Below are 27,227 nucleotides of genomic sequence, written 5' to 3'. Positions count from 1 at the left end.
CATTAGAATGATCAGCCAGGCAGCTGTGCTCTGACCAAAGTTCTCATTATAGTCATGATGCAGGCTAATTGCTGGTGTACTTATCTATTTTTTACTTGAACCAGATGCAGCAAGAACAAACATCTTACCTGCCACAGGTGTGTTTTAATCCACATTTCCCCTGTCTTTAGTCCTGGATGATTAAAAGAAGCTGACTGTGACTGTCTCTCTACAAGCAGAAACTGTTAATCCCTCTGTCTGTTAGCATCCCGATGCTAAAGTTAAGAAAAGGATCTGATAATAGACATGGTCTATTCCTGCCAAGTCTTGTCACAATAAAAGCCTCCAATGCTAATCACCATGTTTCTCATGAGTGGGTGTGTCTTTGACTCATCCAACCAACATGCCCACACTTTACTAGAGCATATTTTTCTGCTCCATTTTTTATGATTTTGAAGCTAAATTTTATAAACAGAGATGTTTTTCACAATGGAAATTTGGCCAGGCGGTTCATAACGCAGCCATCTGTCATACAACAAACCTGAAATACAGATTTTTTTTTTTAAAATCACTTTACAGGAACTTTAAGAGCTACAAACAGCACTGTATACTCAGTGAGCTCAAAATAATAATGTGTGCATTTTTATTGAGTTTATACTTCACAATTAATAGTAATTATAATTAATCAACAACATAATTTATAAAACAAATAAAGTGGCTGTATATCAGTCCCTTGAGCACTTAAGAGTTTATGGAATGAGGATGGAGAAAGAATACAAAAACTGCGGCTGAGAGAGGTCAATTTTTGGATAAGTGCTGCACTCAAAAATTCTCAAAAAATTAGAATACCATGAAAAGGTTCATTATTTTTTGTCACTCATTTCAGAAAGTGAAACCCATATACCCATATATACATATAAAGACTCATTACACATAGAGTGAAGTATTTCAAGCCTTTATTTCTTGAAATGTTGATAATACAGAAATGAAAACCCAAAATTCAGTGTCTCAGAAAATTAGAAAATTGTGAAAAAGTTCAATATTGGAAAGTCATGGTGTCACACTCTAATCAGCTAATTAACTCAAAACACCTGCAAAGGTTTCCTGAGCCTTTAAATTGTTTCTCAGTCTGGGTCAGTAGGCTACACAATCATGGGGAAGACTGCAGATTTGACAGATGTCCAGAAGACAGTCACTGACACCCTCCACAAGGAGAGTAAGCCACAAAAGGTCATTGCTAAAGAAGATGGTTGTTCACAGAGTGCTGTATCCAAGCATATTCATAGAAAGTGGACTGAGGCTTGAATCAGCGCATCAAGAGCCACAGACGAATCTTAGACATGGGCTACAAATGTGGCATTCCTCGTGTCAAGCCACTCCTGAACCAGAGACAACGTCAGAGGCATCTTACTGGGACTGTGGAGAAAAAGAACTGGACTGTTGCTCAGTGGTCCAAAGTCCTCTTTTCAGATTAAACTACATTTTATATGTCATTTGGAAATCAAGGTCCCAGAGTCTGGAGGAAGACTGTAGAGGCACAGAATCCACATTGCTTGAAGTCCAGTATGAAGTTTCCACAGTCAGTGATGATTTGGGCTGCCATGGCATATGCTGGTGTTGGTCCACTGTGTTTTCTGAAGTCCACAGTCAACGCAGCCATCTACCAGGAAGTTTTAGAGCACTTCATGCTTCCTTCTGCTGACAAGCACCATGGAGATGCTGATTTCATTTTCCAGCAGGACTTGGCACCTGCCCACACTGCCAAAGGTACCAAAAGCTGGTTCACTGACCATGGTGTTACTGTGCTTGATTGGCCAGCAAACTCACCTGACCTGAACCCCATAGAGAATCTATGGGGTATTGTCAAGAGGAAGACGAGAGACACCAGACCCAACAATGCAGATGACCTGATGGCCGCTATCAAAGCAATCCATTACACCTGAGCAGTGCCACAGGCTGATCGCCTCCATGCCACACTGCATTGATGCAGTAATTCATGCCAAAGGAGGCCCAACCAAGTATTGAGTACATAGAAATGAACATACTTTTCAGAATCTTGACATTTCTGTTTAAAATATCCCTTTTTATTGATCTTATGTAATATTCTATTTTCTGAGACACTGAATTTTGGGTTTTCATTATCTGTAAGCCATAATCATCAACATTTCAAGAAATAAAGGCTTGAAATACTTCACTCTATGTGTAATGAATCTATTTCACTTTCTGAAATGAGTGACAAAAAATATTGAACTTTTTCCATGATATTCAAACTTTTTGAGATGTACCTGTATGTCTTTTCTCCCTCTCTGGCCAATTAAAATCAAGAAGGGGCGATAGTTATGATAATGGTTGAAGAAAAAATGATTTGACTTGTCTTTTCAAAGGTGAAGTTTCCAGGTCTACACCTGCTGCTTTGTCTGGACAGGACACCTTAACATCATTTTTATGTTTCATTGTTATTTCCTTGATGAAATAAAATATGAATCACAGAGTTATTTAAAAAAAACATCAAGCATACTACTGAGGAAAGCAGAAGTCTACTTCCATAACCTAGCAACAGTAAACACAAGTGAGAAGCGCTCTAAATTTGAGGTGTGTGCTGCCAGTGCGAAAAGCACTTACAGTATATTATTACTGATATTATGCCGATAGTGTCAAGCAACCCTGCTTAAAAATTAAATATTTTCATTCTATCTGTTATTTATCACATTAGTCTGGGTGCTCAGGACCCAGTGGGCTGGCCCAGATGCCGAGGACGGCTGAGTGTGAGGTGGAGGGGTCAGCTGGGGGGATACCTGGAGAGACGGGGCATAAGCCTGGTACAGACCTGGATGATGGTCGTCAGGAGGCCAAAGCAGTACAGGACCAAGGCTGACACCAAAACCAGCATATGCTCCCATAATTGACCTGACCTGACTTTATTTAGAATGTCAAATTAGCAAATCCTAAAATTTGAGAAGCTTGATTTAGGACATTTTTGACCATTTGACAACACAAGAGCTGAAACTCCACAGAAATGCAACTGATTTTGTGATAGTCTTATGGCAAAATTGTGCATGTTCTCCAAGTTGTTAAGTGTTATATTGGGAAGTTTTTACATATATGTCTTTGCCCAGTCTCTCTCCCTGAATGACTTCTTTCTTTTTAGCTGTCATATCTAATTAAAACAAAAAGTCCCCCAAAAAGATCTTAAAAGAATAAATCTTCATACTCATACAATATACAATACAATATTATACACTTATAACTATACATTATCATTCTCATTTTTTTAAGTTATGGGATTTGAGTCAGAAACCGATCCTCTATTCCCCTTTTAGACCATTTTTATACAGTGTCTGTCCAATTAACAGAGGTTGCAAATTCCTAGTTAAATTGATATTATGTCTGTCAGTTCAGGCAGGAGTCCTTTATCATCATTTGACTTATAAACAGAATTATTCCACTACAGTGCAGCCAATAATTTTGCCTTCAGTCCAGTATCTCAAAAGTTGATGTTCTTTCATAATTTGCCAAGTAGCATGCTGAAATATTACGAAAGTCTTCCATGGCTTGCAACCAAACCAGCAGAGAGGGAAAGATATCTGCCATATTTTCTGTCATACTTGGATACCTGAGCTAGGGGCAGGAAATGTTTACATGCTTCTCTGTCTTATCATGACTGCCCGTGCCTGATTGAGCACCACTCCATCATCATGCTACCTTATCTTATTTTTAGCTCCTGATAAACAGGCTGTGTCTGGTACTATCAGATAGTCTGCAGGTTTCTATGGGTGTTTGTTAGTGCAGCGGAGGGATTTGTTTTTGGCCAGGAGCTCCTGAAACTGTGTGTGGTTCTGTCTCTATCGGCCCGTCAGAAACAAACACGATGTCAGGATACATTCCCTCAGCATTAGGTAAACTACCCATATAAACTCTTCCACATCATTTGGGAATGAATGTCAAAGATTTGTGGCTGTGAAATTCACCTCAGCATGCATCCCTATCATATCTCTTCTGGGAACTTTATCTTTGTGAGGCTTCACTTCACTGTGGATGCCAGGATTTGGGAGTGTTCAGAAAATCTGCCTCTAACTCTGTGTAACATTTTATTGTTTTTCCTCCAGAGACCATCCCTGCATTACCTGGTGTGGCCTTAGCAAGAAAATCCCAGTGCTTTTGTTTGTCCCTGAAGCTGCCGTCTCAAAAGATGGCAACATCTGCTCTGTTGGAGGTAAACAACATGATGAAAGTAATTATAACACTACTAAAATTCAGCACTCGGTTGCACCAAATTTCAAATGTAGCCTAGAGTGAACATAAATTCTAATTAAGGATGTAAATTCCACCCTGCGTACATTAGGATGTTTTTTTGTTCTTTTTTTTAGCTTAAATAGTTCCAGCTGGGGCTGGGCAATATATAGAGCTTTTAAGATATATCAGTATATTTTCACAGAGATAAAGGATACAAACTTTTTATTTATATCAATATAGTTATGTTGATGTTGATTCAGAGAATAGCTGACTTTAACGTGTTTATAGACCACAAAATAGTGTATTTTAAATGTTTAGCCTAAATGAAGGATTTGATACCATAGTATCAGCAAAAATAGTCTTAGACATACCATATTGGATAATTTATTGGTTTTAATGATCAAAAATTTCAGTCAAACTCTTGCACAAATGCATCAGGAACATTTGGAAAAATGTTCAAGTCACTCTCTTTTGATTAAAATATGACTGATGATCATTACACTGCTGCTCTTTCTTAAACCACTGATCATTAAAATGGTGGAGTTTTTTATCATTTTGAATCACATAGGGCAAGATCCACAACAGAATAGCACTGCTTTGACAGAAAAAGATTGCATGCATGTAATCTAAAGAATATTTACAAAATCAGCCACAAAATTGCTCCCATGCAAATAAACTTTGGTCCAAATAGCAAATGATTACTGAAGGCTGGCGCTAATTGCCATATGCAGTAAAAGTTGTGCAATTTAATGCCATACTACTAACTGATTTATTAATCAGTGCTATTTTTGTCTCTCACTTTCTCTCTACTTAACTTACAAACTTGGCTCGAGCGTAAGTGCAAATACTTACGTGGATATCGTGCAATGGAAGGGAAAATGTTGGATGCTAAATCTGTGCCAATCCTGGTCCTGTTAGCATGAGCAATTCATTCTCTGGATCTGCCCTATAATTTACAGAAGTGTTGCCAACGTTTTTGTACAATGTAGACAGGAGGGGTGTAACAGTACAGGAAAATTTCGGTTCGGTACGTACCTCTGTTTTGAAGTCACGGTTCGGTATGGTTTTGGTATGGTAATTAAACCGAATAAATAACAGAATTTATTATTATTTTTTAAAGTTGTATTAGATTGTATTAAAATAAATAGGCTGAGTAAATTACATTTAAATTTTTAATAATGCTGCAGTCTCCTTCAAAAAGTTCTTCAGTTGATAAAAATATTAATAAATAAATACATTTTTGAATTACTAGGTTATTTTAATTGATATATTGACATGTTTATACTCATTCTTTTAACACTAAAATTTCCCAGCCAACTTGAACACATCATCATCATTCAACTGTAAGTTAGCTTGTGAAGTATGATAATTAATGTCTATCCTGCCAACTTCAACATGAACTTTGGCACTGGATTACTTTTTTAACCAATGGGACCTACTACAAAGTTTGGAAGAACTTTTCACAGCCCACCTTGGCAGACAGAGAGGTTAGAACTGTGTGAAATCTGAGGATAACTTTACCTATGACGCAGCTGCAGACATGATGGAGTCCCTTCTCCCCCTCTCCTCTGAGGCTGACAGTTAAAAGTACCATTAGAAATAATTTGACTTACTAAACCAGAGCACCATTGTTCTAATAAAAAAGATCTTAAATCATGGGAAATTCATAACTGGCTGGTGAGACTGTTTGTTGTTCCTCCTCGTTACAGTGACGTTCTTGTTTGAGTGGTGCCTTTTCAAATGCTTTGATTGATCCGCTGGACGATGTGCTGTCAGCGACAGACCTGCTCAATAATGTCAGCGCTTCTGTTGTTGTCTTTGTCCACTGTTGTATTTTACTGGGAAACAAAGTGTTCCTAAACAGGACGCTTTTATCTGGGAATATTCAGGCTGTTGCTGTTGTTTGCTGTGGCTGCAAGGACAGTGTGACAGCGAGTTGTGCTCTGGTTTTCCGTCTGTGTATGAGTTTCGTTCCACATGTATTCCTTTGGTACATGTCTGTACCATACCAAGAGGCTCGTACTGAACGGTACGAAACAAATACACATACCTTTACACCCCAATTAAAAATGAAAGTTGCCCAATATTGGGTGTCTAGGGGTTCTAGTTTTATTGCCATGCTATCAAATAGGTTTCAGTAGTAGTTGATTGTGACTAGACTCTACATTTTTTGATTTCTGTACAACAACAAAAAACAACTTTGAGAATATATATCGTGTATCACTTATTCAACTAAGAAGTACTGAGTTAGGATTTTTTGTCCATCGCTCTTAGCCCTTGTTCCACCATTAACACATTACTTCTTAAATATTACTCATTACTCTTAGTAGATGTTAAGTCCTTAAAATACTGTATTGTTCTAAAATGTTTGAGAATGCAGTGCACCTTTTATTCCCTGGAGCCCTCCCTACTCATATCTAAACCAAGTCCCCCAAAGGAGCTGCATGGAAAAATTAAACATCAATTATTACTGTTTGATTTGAAAAATCCTAACAGAATAGGTCACACACAGTTCTTTCTACCAAAAGATAAATGTATGAACTATCAAACCGTTATCTTGCTATCTAACTATTTAACAACTTCAAAGCAGCCCCCCCCCAAATGTCTGATGTTCCACCTAGGGGGTAACAAATGATTTAGAGGAATAGATGGAGCATGGCGGTGAGGCTTTTCACCAGTAGTGGTGTGTCCTCCACAAATGATTACATCCCTCAGTAATGCATGACATCTTTGTGTTGAATGCCTTTTGTTTTTTTTTTGGCAAAGATGATCATTTCATCTGCCCTAAAAAGGAAACGCTTAAAATAACTTGTGCTTTAGTTTAAGATTCTACCATTTCACTAGCTGTAGAGTAAGGATGGAGGCTTTCATTAGCACAAAACCATCATTTTAAGTCATATCAATATATGCTTTAGTCATGCTTCATGGATTAACTGTAGTTATTTTCATGTGTTAGACTAATCAGACATATTTTGAGAGGGTGGTGCTATGAAAATACTGCATGAAGAAAAATGTTATTCACTGATAGACTTCATGAACTGAAAACATTTGAGGGACAATATTTTGGTTAGTTTGGACTTTACACTTTACTGATAGTATTAAACCTTGCGTTCCTATGGTGCAGCAAATACTACATGTTAAGTTGCTTAGTACAGTGCCTATAAAATGTATTCACCCCCTTGGGTGTTTTACACTTTTATTGATTTTATAAATCAATCATGGTCAATATGATTATGCTTATCGACAAAAAAATACAAAAAAAACCCCCAACAAAGTAGTGTCAATTAAACAAAAATATGTAGGGTAGAATAAGTGACTGCATAGATATTCACCCCCTTCAAGTCAGTACTTACAAGTCAGGTTGCATGGAGATCGGGTGTGAGCTGCCCTTTTCAAGTCCAGCCACAGATTCTTAATTGGATTAAGGACAGGGCTTTGACTCAGACACTGCACAACATTCACTTACAAGCCTTTCAGGGCCAGCTGCTGAAAAGCATCCCCACAGCATGATACTGCCACCACCGACAACAGTTGTATACAGGGTCTCTCCCATCGCAGCTGCTGAAGCTTGTAACTCCTTCAGAGTAGTTATAGGTGTCTTTGTGGCCTCTCTCACTACTCTCCTTCTTGCATAGTCACTCAGTTTGTGAGGATGGTCTGATCTAGGTAGATTTACATGTGTGCCATATTCCTTCCATTTCTTGATGATGGATTTAACTGAGCACTGGCGGATGATCAGTGCCTTGGATTTTTTTTTTGTATCCATCCCCTGACTAAAACTTTTCAATGACCTTTTCTCTGAGTTGCTTGGTGTGTTCTTTTGTCTTGTTGTTGCAACGGTAGCCAGGAATACTGATTAACCAGTGGCTGGACCTTCCAGATGCAGGTGTCTTTAAACTACAATTACTTGAGACACATTCACTGCTCACAGGTGATCCTCATTTCACTGATTGTGAGACTGCTAGCATAAATCGGCTGGACCTCTGTCGAAATAGGTCAGTCACTCTAGAAGGATAATATTTATGCCATCAATTTTTTTTACATAAAAAATTTTGTTTAATTGTCATTACTTTGTAGAAATGTATTTTCAATTCAATGTTAGTTTTTTTTCCATAAGAAAAAAAAAAAGAAAAGAAATTTGTCCAAAAAAGCCACCTCAAAGGGGTGGATACTTTGCATAGGCACTGTAAGTAGTTTCAGTATAAGGTGTAGTGTAAACTTCATACCTAATCTTAAGACAAAGCTTATACATAGCTACAGAAAGTCTAATAATTTGTATGCTAACAATATTTTCTTGTCCCATGTAGAGCGATACAGCATGGCCTTCAAGATTGTACGCACAGAGAGCCGCCTGGTACGAGGAATACTTACCAATCATGGATTCCATGAGGTAATGCTTTCTCCACCTTAACTGGGGAAAATCAGAAGTCTGTCCTAAATCTTGAAAATTACACAGATTTTTTAGCCATACAGGCTATTTTTGACCTCCCTGCTGTGTAGGAAAAGTGATAGTAGAGCTGTTTTTATTTCCTTTGACTGATAAAGTCGATGTCAAAGCCCGGGAATGCACTCATGGAAAAAAAAATCAAATGACCTCAAGAGTATTCATCCTGTTTCACGAGGGCACACAATCCCCATTATTTCTCTCTCTGAGCAGTTACAATAATTCCCCTTTTATTTCATTTCAATGCTGCTTGACTCCCGTTAACCCATCATCAAAGGCAGACGAGTGTCTACGACGGCTGTGACAGAGCCAAACTTTAATAAGACTTTATTACAAACATCTGGCTCTCTACTGCCATGGTAGCTCTGCCCCTTTAAGAACAGCTGGAATAAAACAAAAAAGAATGGATTAAATAGTAAGAGGGTGATGAAAATATTCAAGTTTTCCTTCCTTTTCTGTAATTTCTAAAGAATGGGCTGCATTTCTTTAGGTTAGTGCCTATTTTGTTGCTTTTATTTGATTAAGTAAAGATACTTTTTTTAAAATATATTTAAGAAATAGATCTGATTGGTGTTCTGTTGTCTGTTTTTCAGGTTCATCCAAATAGTAATGACTATAACCTTATGTGGACAGGATCTCACCTCAAGCCTTACATTCTCCGCAGCCTTCAAGACTTCCAGAAGGTCAACCACTTTCCCAGGTATGATAGAGAACTCGAATGTATGAGCTCACTGCCACTGTTTTCTGGGTTATAAATATCAGTACTGAGCCACTCTAAGCCCCTCAGTGCAGGCAATGTGTTTGTTGGCTTCCACTGCAAAGCGCATTTAGTTTGGACCGATGCCTCCCTGAAACATGAAATGAATCATACTGTCAGGCAGAGGGCGATCTATTGCTGTTGTGTGTGCTTTTATTTTTGTTCTGTCAGTTTCAAAGCTGACTGAGTATTTCAAACTGAAAGCTCTTCTCATTTCCAGATCATATGAGTTGACGCGCAAAGATCGGCTCTATAAAAACATCCAGCGAATGCAGCAGACTCATGGCTTCAAAAACTTCCATATCGTTCCTCAGACGTTTGTGCTTCCCTCTGAATATCAGGAGTTCTGCAGTAAGATTCCTCTCTGCTGATCCTACACCTCTATTTATGACATGTTCACAGGCAGTCCAAACATAGACTTAATACATGTTCTTGTCTTTCTTGTAAACCTCTCTTTCAGACTGTTTTGCTAAGGATAAAGGCCCATGGATTATCAAGCCAGTAGCATCTTCAAGAGGGCGAGGCATCTACTTGGTCAGCAATGTAAGTGATTCTGGCAGTGAGACTTTCAAAAAGTGGAGAAATGCCAGTCTAATCACTGATCATCACTAATTATGACCTTTGTTTAAACTGTTAGTATGTAAATCCCACCACCAGGGGGCTCTCAGTCATTACAACAACAAAAAAAATGAGTGGAGACATGCTGTTCACCTACACCCACCTCTGTTGCTTACTTGCAGTTATGATATGAGGGATTTAAGTGTGAAAGTTATCTCTGAAAAACTGTGGTTTACTGACTAGTAAGTACAACTTGGAGTGTAGTTTTTTATTGATCATAGTCCGCAATTCAAAACATACACACTTGGATGTTCCACCCAGGTACAACCCCAATTCCCCCCAAAAAAGTTGGGACTCTGTATAAAATATAAATTTAAAAAGATTCAATGACTTGCAAATCCCATAAACCAATGTTTTATTCACAAGAGAACATGAACAACCTTTCAGATGTGGAAACTACAATTTCAGGAAAAATTCCTCAGTGTAAAATTGCAACGACATTGAATACCCCACCATCTACAGTACATAATGTCATCAAAGGATTCAGAGAATATGGAGCAATCGATGTGCGCAAGGGAGAAGGGTCAATATTAGATGCTCATGATCTTTGGAACCTCAGATGGCATGGCATTAAAAACAGGCATGCTTCTGTACTGAAAATAACTACATTAGCTCAGTAACACTTCCAGAAATCACTGTCAACACAATTGATACAAAAACACTTTTGCCCCACAAAAATGATCAGCATTCAGGAAGATATCCCTGAGCCATTACTACTTGCCTCCACAAGTCAACTGTGCCAGCACTTCACCAGGGTTGTCAAATGGGTACCCAGAGCATCCCAGAGCAGCCCCCTTTCACGTCAGCTCCCACCACTGACCATGCCAACATGGGAACACGAGTGAACACTATCCAGGAACACCGCCATCTTCTCTGGGCCTAAGCTCATTTAAAATGGACTGAGGCAACATGGAAAACTGTTCTGCGGTCAGATAAATCAAAATTAGAATTTTCTGAAACCATGGACGCCATGTCTGTCAGAATTTAGAGTAGGGGGACTATCTAGAGTGTTATTAACGGATAGTTCAAAGGCCTGCATCTCTGATGGTATGGGGTTGCATTAATGCCTGTGGCATGGACAGCTGGAAAGGCACTATCAATGCTAAGGAGTATATAGAGGTTTAAAGCAACATACAGTATGCTCCTATCCAGACAATGTCTCTTTCATGGAAGGCCTCGTATATTTCAGCAAGAAGATGCTAAACCATATACTGCATCCATCACAACAACATGGCTTCACAGTAGAAGTGTCTGGATGCTTAACTGGTAACAATAACAAACGTTTGGTGCATCATTAAAAAAGAATTGGGCAAAGAAGACCTAGCCCTGTTATGCAGCTAGATCCCTACATCAGGAATGGGACAACATTCCTCTGTCAGAACTTCAGCAACTTGTCTCCTCACTTCCCAGATGTTTACAGACTGTTGTTAAAGAAGAGGGGATGCTACACAATGGTAATCATGGGCCTGTCCCTATTTTTTTAGATGTATTGCCGACATCAAATTCAAAATGAGCTAATATTTTTTCATGAAATGGTTAAATGTGTTGGTTTCAACATCTGTTATGTTGTTCATGTTATAGGCTGAGTAAAATGTGGGCTTGTAAGATTTTCAAATCATTGTATTTTTTTAAATTACATTTTACACAGTGCCCCAACTTTTATGGAATTGGTATTATATCACCCAAGTAACTTTTGTGCGTGGGAACCATTTAAGTGCATCATGACCTATCAAGTCAGGGTTAAATTTACAGAAACTGTGCCTTAAAGAGCATACATAGAGGTATAATAATGTAAATATCAGAGACAAGTACAACAGTAAGGACATTATTGACACCAGGCTTTGTTTAGGAAAGCTCAGTGAACACACAATTAATTCGATATAATAAAAACTGGATTTTGCCCAGTAGTGAAGTGAGGGATCATTGGGAACATTGCACATGATAATGAACAAAATTATATCTAGTATGGAAAAGTTTTATGCCCATGATAATCAACAGTTATAATAATAATTTATCAAACAAAGGGGTTCTGCAGTTTGGTGGCCTTAGGTAGAACAAAACAGTGGTGCTCCTCGACGGTCTCAATCTGCTGCTGATTTCCAGCAGACTGAAGAAAAATGTTATAATTTTATATTCCCAAAGCAGATATCCACAATGAGTGATAAATTTGGCTGTTAAAAGACAGCAGGATAAGATTTTGTCTAGAAACATACTTACACATGTGTCGCCAAAACCAACACAGAAAGAAAGTTCCTCACAGGAGCTTTAAAATAAGTGGGGAAAGACTTTATATGGTTAGCATGGCGAAGAGTGTGATACCTCTCACATATTTTTTAGAGTAGCTCTGAAACTGCAGCCAGCAGACAGTTAGCTTATGTAATCATTGACAGGAATCAGAGTGAAACAGCTTTATGCTAAGCTACATGTAGCAGCGTCTGTGCTACAGGGTTCTTTTCAGCAAAACAGACACACGCATGGCCTCAGATTGATGCAATGGTCCTTTAATTCCCCTCTCACACACAAAATAACAACACACTAAATAAACATTTCAAGCTGACTTGCCCAGTGCTCAACGTCCTCAGGTTGTTTCTAATATTTCAAAGTCCAACACAAAATCTTCCTCTAGTAAGGAGCACAGCCTCAGTGATCTGCTGCATGTGTGTGTGAGTCTTCTCCCAGCTCCAGCATGCTACTGCAGAGAGACTAAAGAGCTCAATCAAGTCACAGAAACCACCTGTGTCACTCAGCACTGGCACTGCTCCTCTGAGCCACTCCCACACATCTCTCCCCTGCAGCTGAGCTGGACCCCACCCCACTACCACATACCTCCACCACCCATCGTAGGCAGGGGCACCATCTGGTAGTCTACACAGAACCGTATAGACCCATCTTTCTTGACAACAAGAACAATGGGGCTATACCAGGCACTGTGAGACTCTTCTATTATTCCCATTTCCATCATGTCTTTCAATTCCTGCCGCACAATTTTTCTTTTGTGCTCAGGCAGTCTGTAAGGTCATGAAAAACTGTCACGCCTGGTTTTGTCTCAGTGTGATGTTGTATAAGGTTTGCGTGTCCTGGCAAAGGGGAGAACACATCAGCAAAATGCTGCTGCAACCTGGCGGCATCTGTTTTCTGGGACTGTGAGAGATGGCCATCACAAAGGAGTGGGGTAGGATTGGTGGAATTTGGTACCTCCAGCCCAAACTCATCTCTTTCTTTCACCACAGTCACCAGAGAAACAGACTCTGCCTCTGTCCAAGCTTTGAGGAGGTTGAGGTGGTAAATCTGTGTTGCCCCTTCCCTGTCAGAACGCACAACCTCAAATTTAACATCACCCACTCATTGTGTGACCATAAAGAGTCCTTGCCACTTGGTGAGTAATTTGGAGCTGGATAAAGGAAGTAATACAAGCACTTTATCTCCCGGTGAAAATTGTCTGAGCCTAGTCCCTCTGTTGTACAGGTGCTGTTGACACTCCTGGGCCCTGAGCAAATTCTCCCATGATAATTGCCCTAGTGAATGGAGTTTTGCTCTAAAGTCCAGGACATACTGAATTTCATTTTTGCTTGGGCTTGGACCTTCTTCCCAGTTTTCTTTAACCAGGTCCAAAACCCCACGTGGTTTTCTGCCAAACAGGACTTCAAAGGGAGAAAATCCCATGGAGGCCTGGGGTACCTCCCGCGCTGCAAACAACAGAGGGTCTAGCCATTTATCCCAATTGCGAATATCATCATGAATGAAATTACGTATCATGGACTTCAAAGTCTTATTCAGACATTCTGCTAGTCCATCGCTTTGGGGATGGAACACACTAGTCCGAATAGACTTGATGCCCAATAATCCGTACAGTTCCCTGAGTGTTCGTGACATAAATGAGGTGCCCTGGTCAGTCAGAATCTCTTTCGGGATTCCAACTCGGGAGATGACCTGAAACAGTGCCTGAGCAACACTCTTAGCAGAGATGGTGCGCAGTGGCACTGCTTCAGGATACTGGGTTGCGTAGTCCACTAGAACTAACACAAAGCGATATCCTCGTGCACTCCGGTGAAATGGCCCGATGAGGTCCATCCCAATTTGTTCAGATGGAACCTCAATCAATGGCAATGGACGCAAAGGCACTCTTGGGAATGGCCGGCTAGCCAGTTGGCATTCAGAACAGGAGGCACACCAATGGCGTACATCCTCCAGAATGCCAGGCCAACAGAATCAGGCCATTATCCGGTCTAGTATTTTCCTGACAGCTTTTTGGCACCAAAAGTTGGGTGGTTACCTCATCTGTCTGAGTGTTACAACTCATTCTGTACAATCTATCCCTCACCAATGCAAAGTGTGGGTATAAAAGTGCTGTGTTAGGGTGCACCTGCTGACCATCAATAACCATCACTTGGTCAAAAGCTGAGCGTAGAGTGTCGTCACAAGACTGCTCGAGTGGAAAATCTTCATGGAGTGAAATATGGAGCCCGCAGAGCCTCTTGTGAAGGCGCTGTGGGTCCCCCCTCCCCCTCTGCAGTGTCGGACAACCTCACGTCACCACTGAGCACAGCACACATACCACACTACACTGACCAAATATTACTCACTGACTCAATAAGCTTTAGGTTCCTCCTAATTCAGGCATTAACACAGTTTTACATTAATGGAAAACCTAGAGGAAGTTAACTGTAAGCAGACTTGAAAAATTCCGTGCAAACTGAAACTCACTCGTCCAGATGTTACATGCGTGTCTCTGGGGGCGTACTGATGCAGCTGTCTTTGAAATAAGTATCAACTAGTGTTTCAGACATTAATAGGCTTTGTGGAGTAAATCACACTCCTCCAAGGCCCCAGCTTATTGCAGGAAGCTCAACAAGGTTCTCACTCTTGGAAAACATGTGCACGATCTTTCTTCTTCTTCTTCTCAGGCATTTTTATGAAACAGTGGAAAGAATGTCAGAGCGATATTTGGAGAGAAGAAAGAAATACACTAATTTTTTTTTTGTATCGACTAAGGTTTTCTCTGAACTGTTGCCAGCACTGAGGTTACACAGCTCCCCTCTTCCCCTACCCCATCACATCTCCTCACAACTCCGCCACCTGCAACACATTTCAACCTCATAAATGACCCCTCTCCCACCACCAGATTGTGTTTTTATAGGCTGTTATTGAACGCTGACCCGCTATGGCCAGTGTCATTTCAGTCTCCAACTTCTCTGGAGCTGATGATGAATGTTTGATGTTAATGGTTAACAGCAGTGTCACATCATGCATTTGGAATTCAGTATTTAATGCTCTTTTATATGAATAAATGGCAGAGTTCTGTTGAACATAATATCAGTACATTTGTCAAGGAAATGCTTTTCATACTGTTGATTTAGTTTGTTAGGCCATGCTAGTTCCATCTAACGTGCCATCTGACTTCATTACTTTAGTAAATAATATCACTTTTGCTATCCTGGTGTAATCCATGTAAACTTATCATAATCAAGTCTTCCTTTATCCTCATAATGATATTATCCTTTATTTGTTTCTGTGTGTGTTTTGCAGCCAAATCAGATCTCAATGGATGAAAACATCTTGGTGTCTCGCTACATAAATAACCCGCTATTGATAGATGGTAAGTTTCTCAGATGCAGCCCAGTTTGTAAGCATTGTGGTTTTCTTTACATTCCTACTGAACTGACTAATGACTCTTTTTTTTGTTTTGTTTTGTTTTGTTTTTTTTGTTTCCAGAGTTCAAGTTTGATATGCGACTGTATGTGTTGGTGACGTCATACGATCCCCTCATCATCTATGTATATGAGGAAGGCCTTGCCAGGTGAGCTGCATTTTTACATTTTTTGTAAAGTCACCTAGGACTACAGCTTATGTGCTGCAGCACACCTGGTGTTTATAAGACAGCTGGCTTGCTGTAGTTAGTCATTAGATCAGACATATTAAGAAATATAGTCAAGGACCTTATAGGACTTTTTGCCACATATCACTGATTACAGGGATATTTCGTTTTTTTTTAAGCTGGGTTGTATAAGTTACTTTGCAATCGTAGTGGCATTATTCTCAAGTGATTTCAGTGAGCATTGCCCATCAAACAGGACATGCTTGGAGAAGCTAGGCTATACAGAGTGGTAGACAGGTACAGTTTCGCTGTGTAATTTGGTGAGTTTAAGGTAAAAATGGGCAAAAAAAACAATGCTGGCTCAACTGAAAGCCTCTGTGTTTGGCATGATTTTGCAATGCGAGCCTCAACTATTGGCTACGTGCTCCTCCATCTCAGTGTATCTGCACAGCTGTTTTGGCCTGCAGGCTTTCTCAGGAAACAACAAGTAACCAATTTAAAACTGGTTATATCAGCTCAACCTTAACAGCTGACCTAATGTTTTCATAAAGTAAACATGTAGTGACTGTAGCTTGTCTTGTTATCAGCTTTTAGAAGAATTAGTGACAGCCATAAACTTGCTTGGATGAAAAAATTCCATTCAGCTCTTCTGGTCGGGGTCAGTTTCTCCAATTTAACTTTAGAAAGTAAAAAAAATGTCCGTAAAACTTTGGTGTTCAGTAACACAGGGAACTGGATGAGGAATGATGCAGGCATCTGTGAGCCACTATCCTCTATCAGAAATATCCTGAAGAAGTGTTGAAACTAAGTCCCATTCATGACAACAATACCTCTTCTGGCACTGGCTCACAGTTTCCACACCTATATCAGCAGGTAACTCAGGGTATCTCCTGCTAATCAGTCTCCACTAAAGTTTCTCTCCCCTCTTTCTTTCTGCTGAGTTTTCAATTGTAGAAGTTCCTCTGTGTACTTCATACAGGTATCTGTATCCACAGTGAACAGCACATCATTGTCGCCGAGCCAAATCGCTCATTTGTGTGTTGTTTTAGCGCAGTTACTTGTTCTTGAAGCCTGCAGACCCAAAAAGCTGTTCAGATACACTGAGGCAGAAGAGCACGCAACTGGTAGCCGAAGCTTACATTCAAAACATTTCCAAAAATAGACGCTTTAAGGGTGAAAAATTAATAAGTTTAAAAAAATGTCCATATAGCGTACAGTTGAGCCAGCGTTGTTTTTAGGTACATTTTTACCTTAAACTCACTAATTTACTTGGAGAAACTATTCCCTTCTGCTACGCTGTATAACCTAGCTTCTCCAACCTGTTTGAGGGGCAATGCTCACTGAAATCACTGGAGACTAATGCCATTAATATGGCCAAGCACCTCAGCTTCAAAACACCAATGTTTACATTTAACAGCTGAGACCGAGTTGTAAATATGATTTTAAGCCAAGATTAGCTTTTTAGCTATTGCTATATTGTTTATTTAAGGCAAGGAAAATCCTATTTTGACAAATGGTTTGTACACATTCTTACTTTAGTTTTCTGGTTTACAGGTCATTGCAACTTTCAATTACTAGTAGCCCTGCTATATCATTACTTTCCCATGTAAATAAAATGGTACAACTTAAACTTATACTTATTTATTCAGACTCAACTTTAAACTACATGGAAGAACGCTTTGGGGGATAAAGTCATTAGGGAAATGACACATAAATATACAAGTTAACATTGAATGCAAACATTGTCAGGTTGGCTTGAAGGAAATCAATCAAACTGAATATGCACATTTGAAAAGATGGGTTTTGAGATGGGATTTAAAAAATAGAAAGAGAGTGGATGTTTGAGAGGTTCATGAGGTGGGGAGCAGGGCGAATGAAGGCTCTAGATCCCATTGTGGTCAAGCGGACATGTGGGATAGTGAGGTGGATTTATAAAAAAAAGCCAAATTATATCAACTGTGATTGATTTATAAAATCAATTAAAGGTTAAAACATCCAAGGGGGTGAATACTTTTTAAAGGCACTTTATATTTATTGATCCAGTGGAGTGTCCCCTGAAGGTCTTTAAAAATGCAGGGTTAAGGCACTTGTGCATCAGCTTCTCCTGTGAAACCAGAGGTTTAATCCACAGTCTTTATTTTCTGCACCTGAAGCATATCCACCAGTGCTCATTCAGTGCCCAGAAGAGGGCAGTCTTAACTTTTTCCACCAGCTGATGTGCTCTCTGGTGAAACAAAGTGCTCTATTGTTCCAGTTTCAGGATGTGCTCATAAAGTTGTTGCTGATAGTGTCATTGTATAATTGCCCTATATTTATCGGTTGTTGGTGTTTAGGAAAGGATAAATCATTTATCCTATGAGTGGAATTTGTCAGGCATGGCTAGGTCAGGAGAGGTAAGATGATTTATTGAACAACAGGTCTGATAGAGGAACGTCCTGGAAACATAGTGCCACCACCCTCTTGTTTGCTGGTTTGATTATCAGCTGCAAGCAATAAATCACAGCCAAATTCTGAATCCCACTTTTATCTCCTGACATTCCTTCGGGTTGTGTCGGTATTCAGGTACACGCAGCATGCCAAGGAATTTTCATTATTGCACATGTGGCATCCACTCTTCTTAAATGCTGCCAGAGGCTAATGTCTCTCCAAAGTGCCCCCATGAAAAAAGTCAAGTGTCAGCTCTCCAAAGTGGTCATTAAAGCAAGTAGATATGTTGTTAAATTTTGCAATGTTTTTCAGATTTGCCACAGTCAAATACGACCGGACATCAAAGAACATCAAGAACACATTCATGCATCTGACTAACTACAGCCTGAACAAAAAGAGCAGCGATTATGTCAGGTAACCTGCGTCAGACGTGAAACATACATTCAATGTGCAGCTGTTGTGGGAAGCTGGATTGACTCATCCATTTATCATAACTGGACTGTTTGAAGTGCATTTCTTTCCTTTCAGTTGCGATGACCCTGAAGTTGAGGATTATGGGAACAAGTGGAGTATGAGTGCAGTGTTGAGGTATTTGAAGCAGGAGGGGAAGGACACCACATGTGAGTCAAACCATTATTTTCTTCTCATGTTTTTCATCTTTTCCTTTGATTTTATGTGAAGTCAAAGATAACGTTTACTCAGTGTACTCTTGCTTCTTTTAATTTTCTTTGCTTCAGTGCTGATGAAACAGGTGGAGGACCTCATTATCAAAGCTGTTTTAAGTGCTGAGCTACAGATCGCCACTGCCTGCAAGATGTTTGTTCCTCACAAGACAAACTGCTTCGGTAATCATTTTTCCTTTTTTTTTTCATTCAATGACCAGGCTGTGAGTAAACCTATCTTAACCCTCATTGGCTTGGCTGATAGCAAGAAAAACATGTTTTTCTAAACCCCAGAATCGAAAGTTCTGCAGAAGGCAGCTTTAGAAGATTTTCATTTGATTAAAATCTGCACAGTTCCCTCTCAGATACACTCATACATACTGAGTCATCCGCTCTACAGCACCACTCAAACTTCCTTTCAGTTTCATATTCATTGTCCTGCAGTTCCTCTATTTTTCTCCATTGAGCCAAGCTGAGCTTGCAGACAGTCATTCCTCAGCATGGAGCCGTCTTGCCCGTCGCTGCCCTTTGTCCGTCTGCCTGGTTGTGGAGGGCCTATTGACCGAACGAAGAATTTGCTTCCTCCTCCCCTGTTGCCATTCAGCTCTGCCTGATTTAGGCTGACTGTTTTCTTGGCTCCTCCTGCCTAGCAGTGGGCTCGTGTGAACTCCATTTTGGAGCCATTACCCATGTTAGTGTTGGCACTAATTGTCTGCGCTCTCCCCCTCTGTCTGGCGGTCTCTCTGAGATTTGGGGTTTCAAAAAAAGGGAGCGCTTTCGCCAAACCTCCCTCAGCACCACTGTCTCTTTTTCACTCTCTTTTTCCTCTTCTCTCGCTGTTTCTATTTGTTTATAATCCTCCCACCACCACTCACACTCTCTTTAACCTCTCACATGTTAGAAAAATAAAGATGTGACAGGCTCCTGTAGACATAATAGCCCCCCATGATTGGTGTTGTTTGGGCTGTATTGGGCGCGTAGCAGCATGGACTCACACCATCAGACAGTCGCCTGCATAAAGATGCTATCTGCACCTGGAGCATCATTGCTAGGTTAAAAAAACACACAGTAGTCCAGGCCTTGGGTGTGAATGTTGACCATGCGGGTATTTATGGGGAAATGTGGCTCAACTTGGCACACACACACTGTTGATGGATGTAAATCAATAACAACATGACGCAAATCTTTGGCGTAAATGGATAATCAGGGAAGGAAAAACAAGTAAGCTCCAGAACTTACATACATACAAGTATCCCAAATGCAGAAAAATACTACATCAGACATTTAGCCAGCAAAAACTCTGGCACTAGACGAAATGTTTGCAATTTGAACAGTGTGCAGACGCGTTTGTTAAAAACATGACTGGGGATCCATAGTGTTTTTTTTTTTTTTTTTAGTTTAAGTACATCTACGATCCATTAGAGATACTATCATTTCATATCATTTAAGATACCATTTTAACAGATGCCTTTACAGATGTTTTTTTAAAGAATACTTCTTTTGGTGTTAGCATACTAGCATGTCAACATTTCCTCTTTGACCATGGTATGAGTTCAGAGTTTGTCCAACGGGTCACTTATTCTTTCCTATAAAAATATCTCTTAATTGATTCAGCGGGACACAATTTTACTCCATTCTTCTTTGCAAAACTGCTCAAAATCTGTCAGGTTGCATGGGGATCAGCGATGAACAGCACTTTTTAAGTCCAGCCACAAATTCTGTATCTGGATTGAGGTCTTGGATTTGACCTGGCCACACCAGAATATTGGCCTTGTTGTCTTAAACCATTTCTGTGTAGCTTTCACTGTATGCGTCAGGTCATTATCTTGCTGGAAAATTCATCTTCTCCCAGCTCTCTTGCAGACAGACAACTTTATTTTGCTGCATTTGTTTTTCCCTCTACATTTACAAGTCTTCCAGGACCTGCTGCCGAGAAGCATCCTGACAGCATGATGCTGCCACCACTGTGCTTCACAGTGGGGATGGTGTGTTTGTGGTGATGTGCAGTGTTTGGTGTCCACCAAACATAATGTTTTGTCTTATGCCAAAAAAGCACCATTTTGGTCTCATCAGACTAAAGAACTTGATTATTATGGATTATGATTATGGAGTCTTCCACATGCCTAATAGTGAATTCTAGTCAAGATTTAAGGTCAGTTTCTTCAATATGCCACTCTCCCATAAAGCTCTGACTGATGAAGAACCAGGTTAACAGTGGAGTCTCTTCTATTCCAGCTGCTGAAGCTTGTAACTCCTTCAGAGTAGTCATAGGTGTCTTGGTGGTCTGTCTCACTTGTCTCCTTGCACATTCACTCAGTTTGCGAGGACGGCGTGATCTAGGCAGATTTACCCATGTGCAATATCCCTTCCATTTCTAACTGAGCACTGGGGGATGTTCAGTGCCCTGGATTTTTGTTTTGTATCCATCCCCTGATTTGTTCTTTTCAATAACCTTTTCTCTGAGTTGCTCGGAGTATTCTTTGTCTTTATGGTGTAATGGTAGCCAGGAATGCTGATTAACCAGTGACTGGACCTCCCAGACACAGGTGTCTTTAAACTACAATTACCTGAGACACATTCATTGCACTCAGGTGATCCCTGGGGAAAAACCATTAATATTAGATTATTTTCCAAATCAATCAGCCCTACTGTATAAATCTATAGATATCTGTTCATGCCACATCATTTATCTGATGGCTGATATTTGCTAAACCAGGGATGATATTGGCAGATGCTATTGTTTAACCAATGTATCTGTTCACACTACTATGAATCTTTAAGACCTCAGAGATTTTATCATTTTATATCATGTGGTTGAAAAGAATCTGAATATATGGTTGTAATAGTGAGGGACCCTTTTTAGTGTAATCATAATGTACTTATTAAGTGCTTTCAATCATAATGCTTCACATGGATTTAAAATGCATATAATGATAAATCTTTGATTGGAAGTCTTAAACTGTTTTTAAGCAGTTGTTATAGTGCAATATAAAATGTGTTTCTATTTTCTTTTGCCCTTACATTTGATCCATAAACTATTTCAACCCTACATGCACCCTAAATATTGGACCTCTCTCTAATAGTCTAACATGCTTCAACACCAGGCTGGTAAACAGGACTGGGCTTTGAATTTGTATGGGCTTATAGTCAGTGGTAGATGTATAGCACATAAATAATCTGGTTAAAATAATTAAAAAAACTTCTATACCTGTTGATATCACATTTCAAACAGAGTAATCTGTTGTATTTAACCAAAGGTTTAAAAAAAGCAGAAGATCTGCAGTCATATTTTTAACTAAATGTTGTTGCCAAGTGAAAGAGAGAGCAGCATATTTGTGCAATTAAGACAGAGTGCAGGAATTTTCCTGCAAATTTTGGTAATTGAAACCAAGAACTAACCCTGCATTGAGTGCCTTGGTCTTGTGTTTTTGTTGTCATGGTACTGAAACAGGTAGGTATCAATATCGTCTGTTTTTTTATTTGAATTTAATGAAAGTTTAGAAATCTGTTATCGTGAGAAACCTAGTATAAGATGTGAATATAGAGTAGAAGCTCAGGATGAAGAATGAAAGTACATGATATGGATAGAAAGACCTAAGATCACTGTTGCGATCTTTCATGTCTGTGTTGGCAGAACAATGTTGAAATCTTATATGTTAGCCCAAAGGGAACTGTATAGAAAATTATACTCCAGCACTTATTGTGTAGTACAAAAGCAATTAGGCTCTACACCTTTTACCATGATACATAATACACTGTGGTCTCCAGTGAACATGCACATTACTCCACTTCAATCCTATCACTTTACCATTGAATTTAGTGTAATTTTGTTGTCTTCAGATGGCCCTGGGCGACTTAATTACAGCATTCATAGTCTGTCTGAAGGATTAAGTTTCCAGAGGCAGACACTGACGGTTCCAGAGGACCACCCTTATCCTCCTACAGTGGGGTCCTGTTGCATGCGAACTCCCCTGTGCTCGTGTGAGAATGTATGGATAGTATGAATACAGAGACATGTAGGAACCGGTGGAAAGCACACGTTTTTACAAACACTCAGGTCTCACTAAGCTTCAGGGAGTCCAGTGGAGTATCTCTGTGGGCTGTTTCTTGTCTTTTAAATAAATCCCACCCAAACCACCAAGGAGTCATGTTCACTCTCTCCTTTGCTTGCACTTATTCCACTCCCTGTGCAGCTCCCAGCCTTAATGGTGGGCCTCCACAGCTGCCTGTAATAGTAAACAGGTAAAGCATCAGCATACAGGGCAGTGTATGTATACGTGCTAGGGTAGTGTACATGCAGATCAAAGCAGCCTTTGTTTATGGTTTTTATACGGACTCTGACTTGGCTGGAAGGTAGCCACACAACATCATAAAGCACATTGTAATCTTAATTTACTGCAAATCATACCCTGCCTTTTTAATGTCTACTAATAGTTTTTATACATTGCTTATTGTTTTCAAATGGGATTTCTGCCCTTTGCTCACACGACATATACATATCTAAATAGGCATACTGTAACAAAATCTTTTTATAGCTTTGTGATGTCTCAAGTGGGAAGAAATAAAAACATTTTTGTGTTAGCTGTGTGAGAGCATGTGGGGAGAAAATGCCACCCATGCAGCTCCTCACTGCTGCTGTGTGATTAATGGACAGGCTTTTTTGCTGAGGGATGCTGATTACGAGATGTTTTGACTAAGATCTGATTAGCCAAGCCAAAGGCCTATTTTATTACACACAAAACATTCCACTTACTGGTCCTGTGTTCCACTGAACGTCCCTCATTAAGTGCTGAGTGTGGTCGAATCTCCCGTCTGTGCACCACTCGCTCTGTTTTACATTTGTCAGAGACTCCCACAATTCACTGCAGAATGGTGTTGGTGCGCCTGTGATGACAGTGTGGCTGCTGTATTATTCAAAATCTTTCCAAGGATGATTAATGGATTGGCTCCTGCTATCATAATAAGACTACAGAGTGTTAACTGTAGCTTTAATTTGTTGTCCTCAGAGTGTTTTTAAATGATTGTGGCTCCAAGCTGCTCCCTGAAACAGCAGTGAAACAGCTCAGCAGCAATAATTCACTCTGAATGATGCAAGAATAATTCAATTGTCCTGATTAAAACACACATGAAGGAGATTCTTTATGTTACTGTTGTTGTTGTGGGCCAACAGGCTGCATGGCAAGGGTGGGGAGATTATTGTCTTTGGGCGTTTGTCTCTTGTGGTGAAGTTTCCAGCAGCGCCCATCCAATAATCTAAAAAAACACTCTTCATCATGCCTTTTTTCTGTCACATATTTTTTCTCCCTCCCACCCTCTTTTAATGGGTGTGATGTGGATGTTCACTGCCTCTCCTCTTTTCTCCTCTCCTCTCCTTGTCTGTGATGCTTGTTGCGGTTCTCTCTTGCCGGCACGTTTAACTGCACTCTCCCCGCAGCGGTCGAGCTGTAGAACAAACGTGTCTAGCAGCAAGTGGCTCTGCAGGCTCATGGGGCAGGCAGGAGCAGTGTCTGCTCCTAATTGGGGGAAAATGCGCTGCACATGGAGTCTGCTAGTCGGAGCGGCTGGTGAGGCAGCGTAACACCTCCCTATTTTTCCCCCTGTTGTTGTGGTGCCACTGGTTAGGCACTGAAGGCTCAAAGCCACTTATTCCAGCTCTCTGTTCTCAGAGACTAATGCATGATGGTTTTATGACACACACTCTCTCCGTCTTACTTTTAGCCTCAATCTTTGTGTGTGTGTTTATACTAAATTTGGATAGAAGGGGATAAACCTGCAAGTGGAAAATAAAGTCTGAGTGCTCTGCCTAAGCACGTACGGCTTAGCAGCAGGGGTCCAGTCTATCCTTAGAAGTTAAAGAAATTTAAGATGGCAGTAGCTTCGGTTGCAGGTCTTGGCCAACTTTTCAAAATTCCATCATAAAAATAAAGTCTACAGTTACACCAATTTGGACCTCATGGCTTACTAGCACTTGCTGCTGACCTATGTAATGTAACCCATTTGAAATAATGCAGTATGCATTTTCTCTCTTCATGGTACTTTTACAGAGAGAAAAAACATACTATCAATGTTGCAGGAAATATGTTAAAGTCCTATGTATAGTCTAGTGATTTACAGTTGCTATATATTTTTTTCTCCCCCCTTGGATGTTTGACCCTTGACCCCTTATCATTCATGATATACCATTGACCATCAATCATGGTCAATATGTTTTGGCTTTTTTGACTGAAAAGGAAATACAAGAAAACCTCTTTAATGTTGGGAGAATTTTCATCCCCTCTCCATTATATTTTGCCACATTTATTTTACCCTATACCTTGTTTGAGCTTTCTAGGGCCAGCTGCCGAGAAGTATCCCCTTTGCATGATGCTGCCACCACTGTTCTTCACAGTGGAGATGGTGTGTTTGTGGTGATGTGCAGTGTTTGCCATCTTGTCTGATGGCCAAAAAGCACCATTTTGGTCTCACCAGACCAAAGAACTTTCTTTAACTTGAACATGGAGTCTCCCACATGCCTCAACTCTAGTTGAGATTTGATGCGTTTTCTTCAATATGCCATTCTCCCATAAAGCTTTGACTGGTGAAGAACCCAAGCAACAGTTGTTGTACTCAAAGTCTCTCCCATCTCAGCTGCTGAAGCTTGTAACTCCTTCAGAGTAGACATAGGTGTCTTGGTGGTCTGTCTCACTAGTCTCTTTCTTGTACAGTCACAGTTTCTGAGGCCAGCCTGATCTAGGCAGATTTACACGTGTCATATTGCTTACATTTCCTGATGATGGATTTAACTGAATTCCAGGGGATGTTCCCCTGATTTACACTTTTCAATAACCGTTTCTCTGAGATCCTTACAGTGTTCTTTTGTCTTCACTGGTGTAATGGTATCCAGGAATACTGATTAACCAGTGACTGGACCTTCCAGACACAGATGTCTTTAAACTACAATCCCTTGAGACACATTCATTGCACTCAGGTGATCCCATTTCACTAATTGCACAAATTGGCTGGACCTCTGCTGAATTAGATCAGAAACTTTAAAGAGGATGAACACTTATGCAGTCTCTTAATTTACCAGTGAGCTTTATATTTGGTTGTATTGGGATGTACAATATTAGATTTCTGCTGATATCCAACATGTTGATGTTTCCAAACTCCTTTTAGCTGATAGTGATACAAAATAACAATAGTTTAGTTTTGAGCATATATCTGATGATACCAATATCAGCCCAATAATACCATGCTTCCATAGTTTAAATGACATGTACAGCACAACATAATCGAAGAGATGAGAGGTACAGCTTTGTCCAACAAAAATACGATGACAAATGTGTCAACAATCTTTTTCTCACAAGCACTGGTGTTCCATTTTATCCCGTCACCAGAACTTAAAAATATGTACAAGTTCAACTGGGACTCTACATGTATGAAATACTTAGGTGTGAAATTAACAAAAGATTTATCCCAACTTTATTCTGAAAATTACTTACAAATATCAACAAAAATAAAACAGGACCTGAATAGATGGACATCTTTACCTCTGGATTTTGGAAATAGAACAATGGTGATAAAAACTAATATTTTACCTAGATTACTCTACCTGTTTCAGTCCTTACCCATTCAGGTTCCTGATAATCAATTTGGAGACTGGGATAAGGTGATATCTCGAATCATTTGGAATGGTAAGCCCCCTCGGGTAAGATATAAAACCCTTCGGCTGCCAAGAGGTAGCGGAGGGGTTGCCTTGCCTTGCCTTAAAGACTATTATCTTGCAGGACAGATAAGACCACTGATTCTCTGGTGTGATCAAACATATATCACAAAATGGAAAATCATGGAGTTGTCATTGTCAGACAGACCCCTACAGAGTTTGCTAGGACAGCCATCTGCAATCAAACAATATGATATCGAGGGTCAGTGGACTGGCTTTTCATTAGATACTTGGTCTAGTTTAGTGAAGCAACTTAACATTCAAAAAGAAACTAAAATCTTGACATGGCCAATCCATGATCCAGGTTTCATATCTGCTGCCAAGGATGGAGGGTTCAGTCAGTGGGAGAGACAGGGAGTCACAGCCCTGTGTCTGTTGGTTGAGGATCAGGAGTTACTGGATTTTCAAACTATGTCAGGAAAATATGGCCTAATTCGACAGGACTTGTATAGGTACCTCCAACTCCGGCATTATTTTGACAAGAGTGTTAAAGGGTCTATACCAAGGAATTTCACGGGTATTACACAAACCTTCATTAAAGCCTACAAAACAAAAGGTGCAAGAAAGGTTATAGGTGAATTATACAGGTA

General features: G+C 40.0%; 1 protein-coding gene across 4 annotated transcripts in view; it reads left to right on the top strand.

Annotated features, from left to right (window-relative positions):
• The window catches only part of ttll5 (tubulin tyrosine ligase-like family, member 5), an 86,691-nt gene that overhangs the window by 3,214 nt on the left and 56,250 nt on the right, over window positions 1-27,227 (top strand). For all 4 annotated transcript variants that reach the window (XM_041812255.1, XM_041812257.1, XM_041812256.1 and 1 more), the window contains exons 3-12: window positions 4,086-4,192; window positions 8,520-8,602; window positions 9,250-9,356; window positions 9,634-9,764; window positions 9,874-9,956; window positions 15,558-15,627; window positions 15,744-15,828; window positions 18,586-18,687; window positions 18,802-18,893; window positions 19,011-19,118. In XM_041812255.1, the coding sequence (XP_041668189.1) occupies window positions 4,086-4,192; window positions 8,520-8,602; window positions 9,250-9,356; window positions 9,634-9,764; window positions 9,874-9,956; window positions 15,558-15,627; window positions 15,744-15,828; window positions 18,586-18,687; window positions 18,802-18,893; window positions 19,011-19,118 (968 nt within the window). The remainder of the gene's footprint in view (window positions 1-4,085; window positions 4,193-8,519; window positions 8,603-9,249; window positions 9,357-9,633; window positions 9,765-9,873; window positions 9,957-15,557; window positions 15,628-15,743; window positions 15,829-18,585; window positions 18,688-18,801; window positions 18,894-19,010; window positions 19,119-27,227) is intronic.

The sequence above is a fragment of the Cheilinus undulatus genome, linkage group 18 (genome assembly GCF_018320785.1).
Source record: "Cheilinus undulatus linkage group 18, ASM1832078v1, whole genome shotgun sequence".
Lineage (NCBI taxonomy): Eukaryota > Metazoa > Chordata > Actinopteri > Labriformes > Labridae > Cheilinus > Cheilinus undulatus.
The sequence above is the reverse complement of the archived record's forward strand: the minus strand, read 5'-3'. Positions and strand labels throughout refer to the sequence as shown.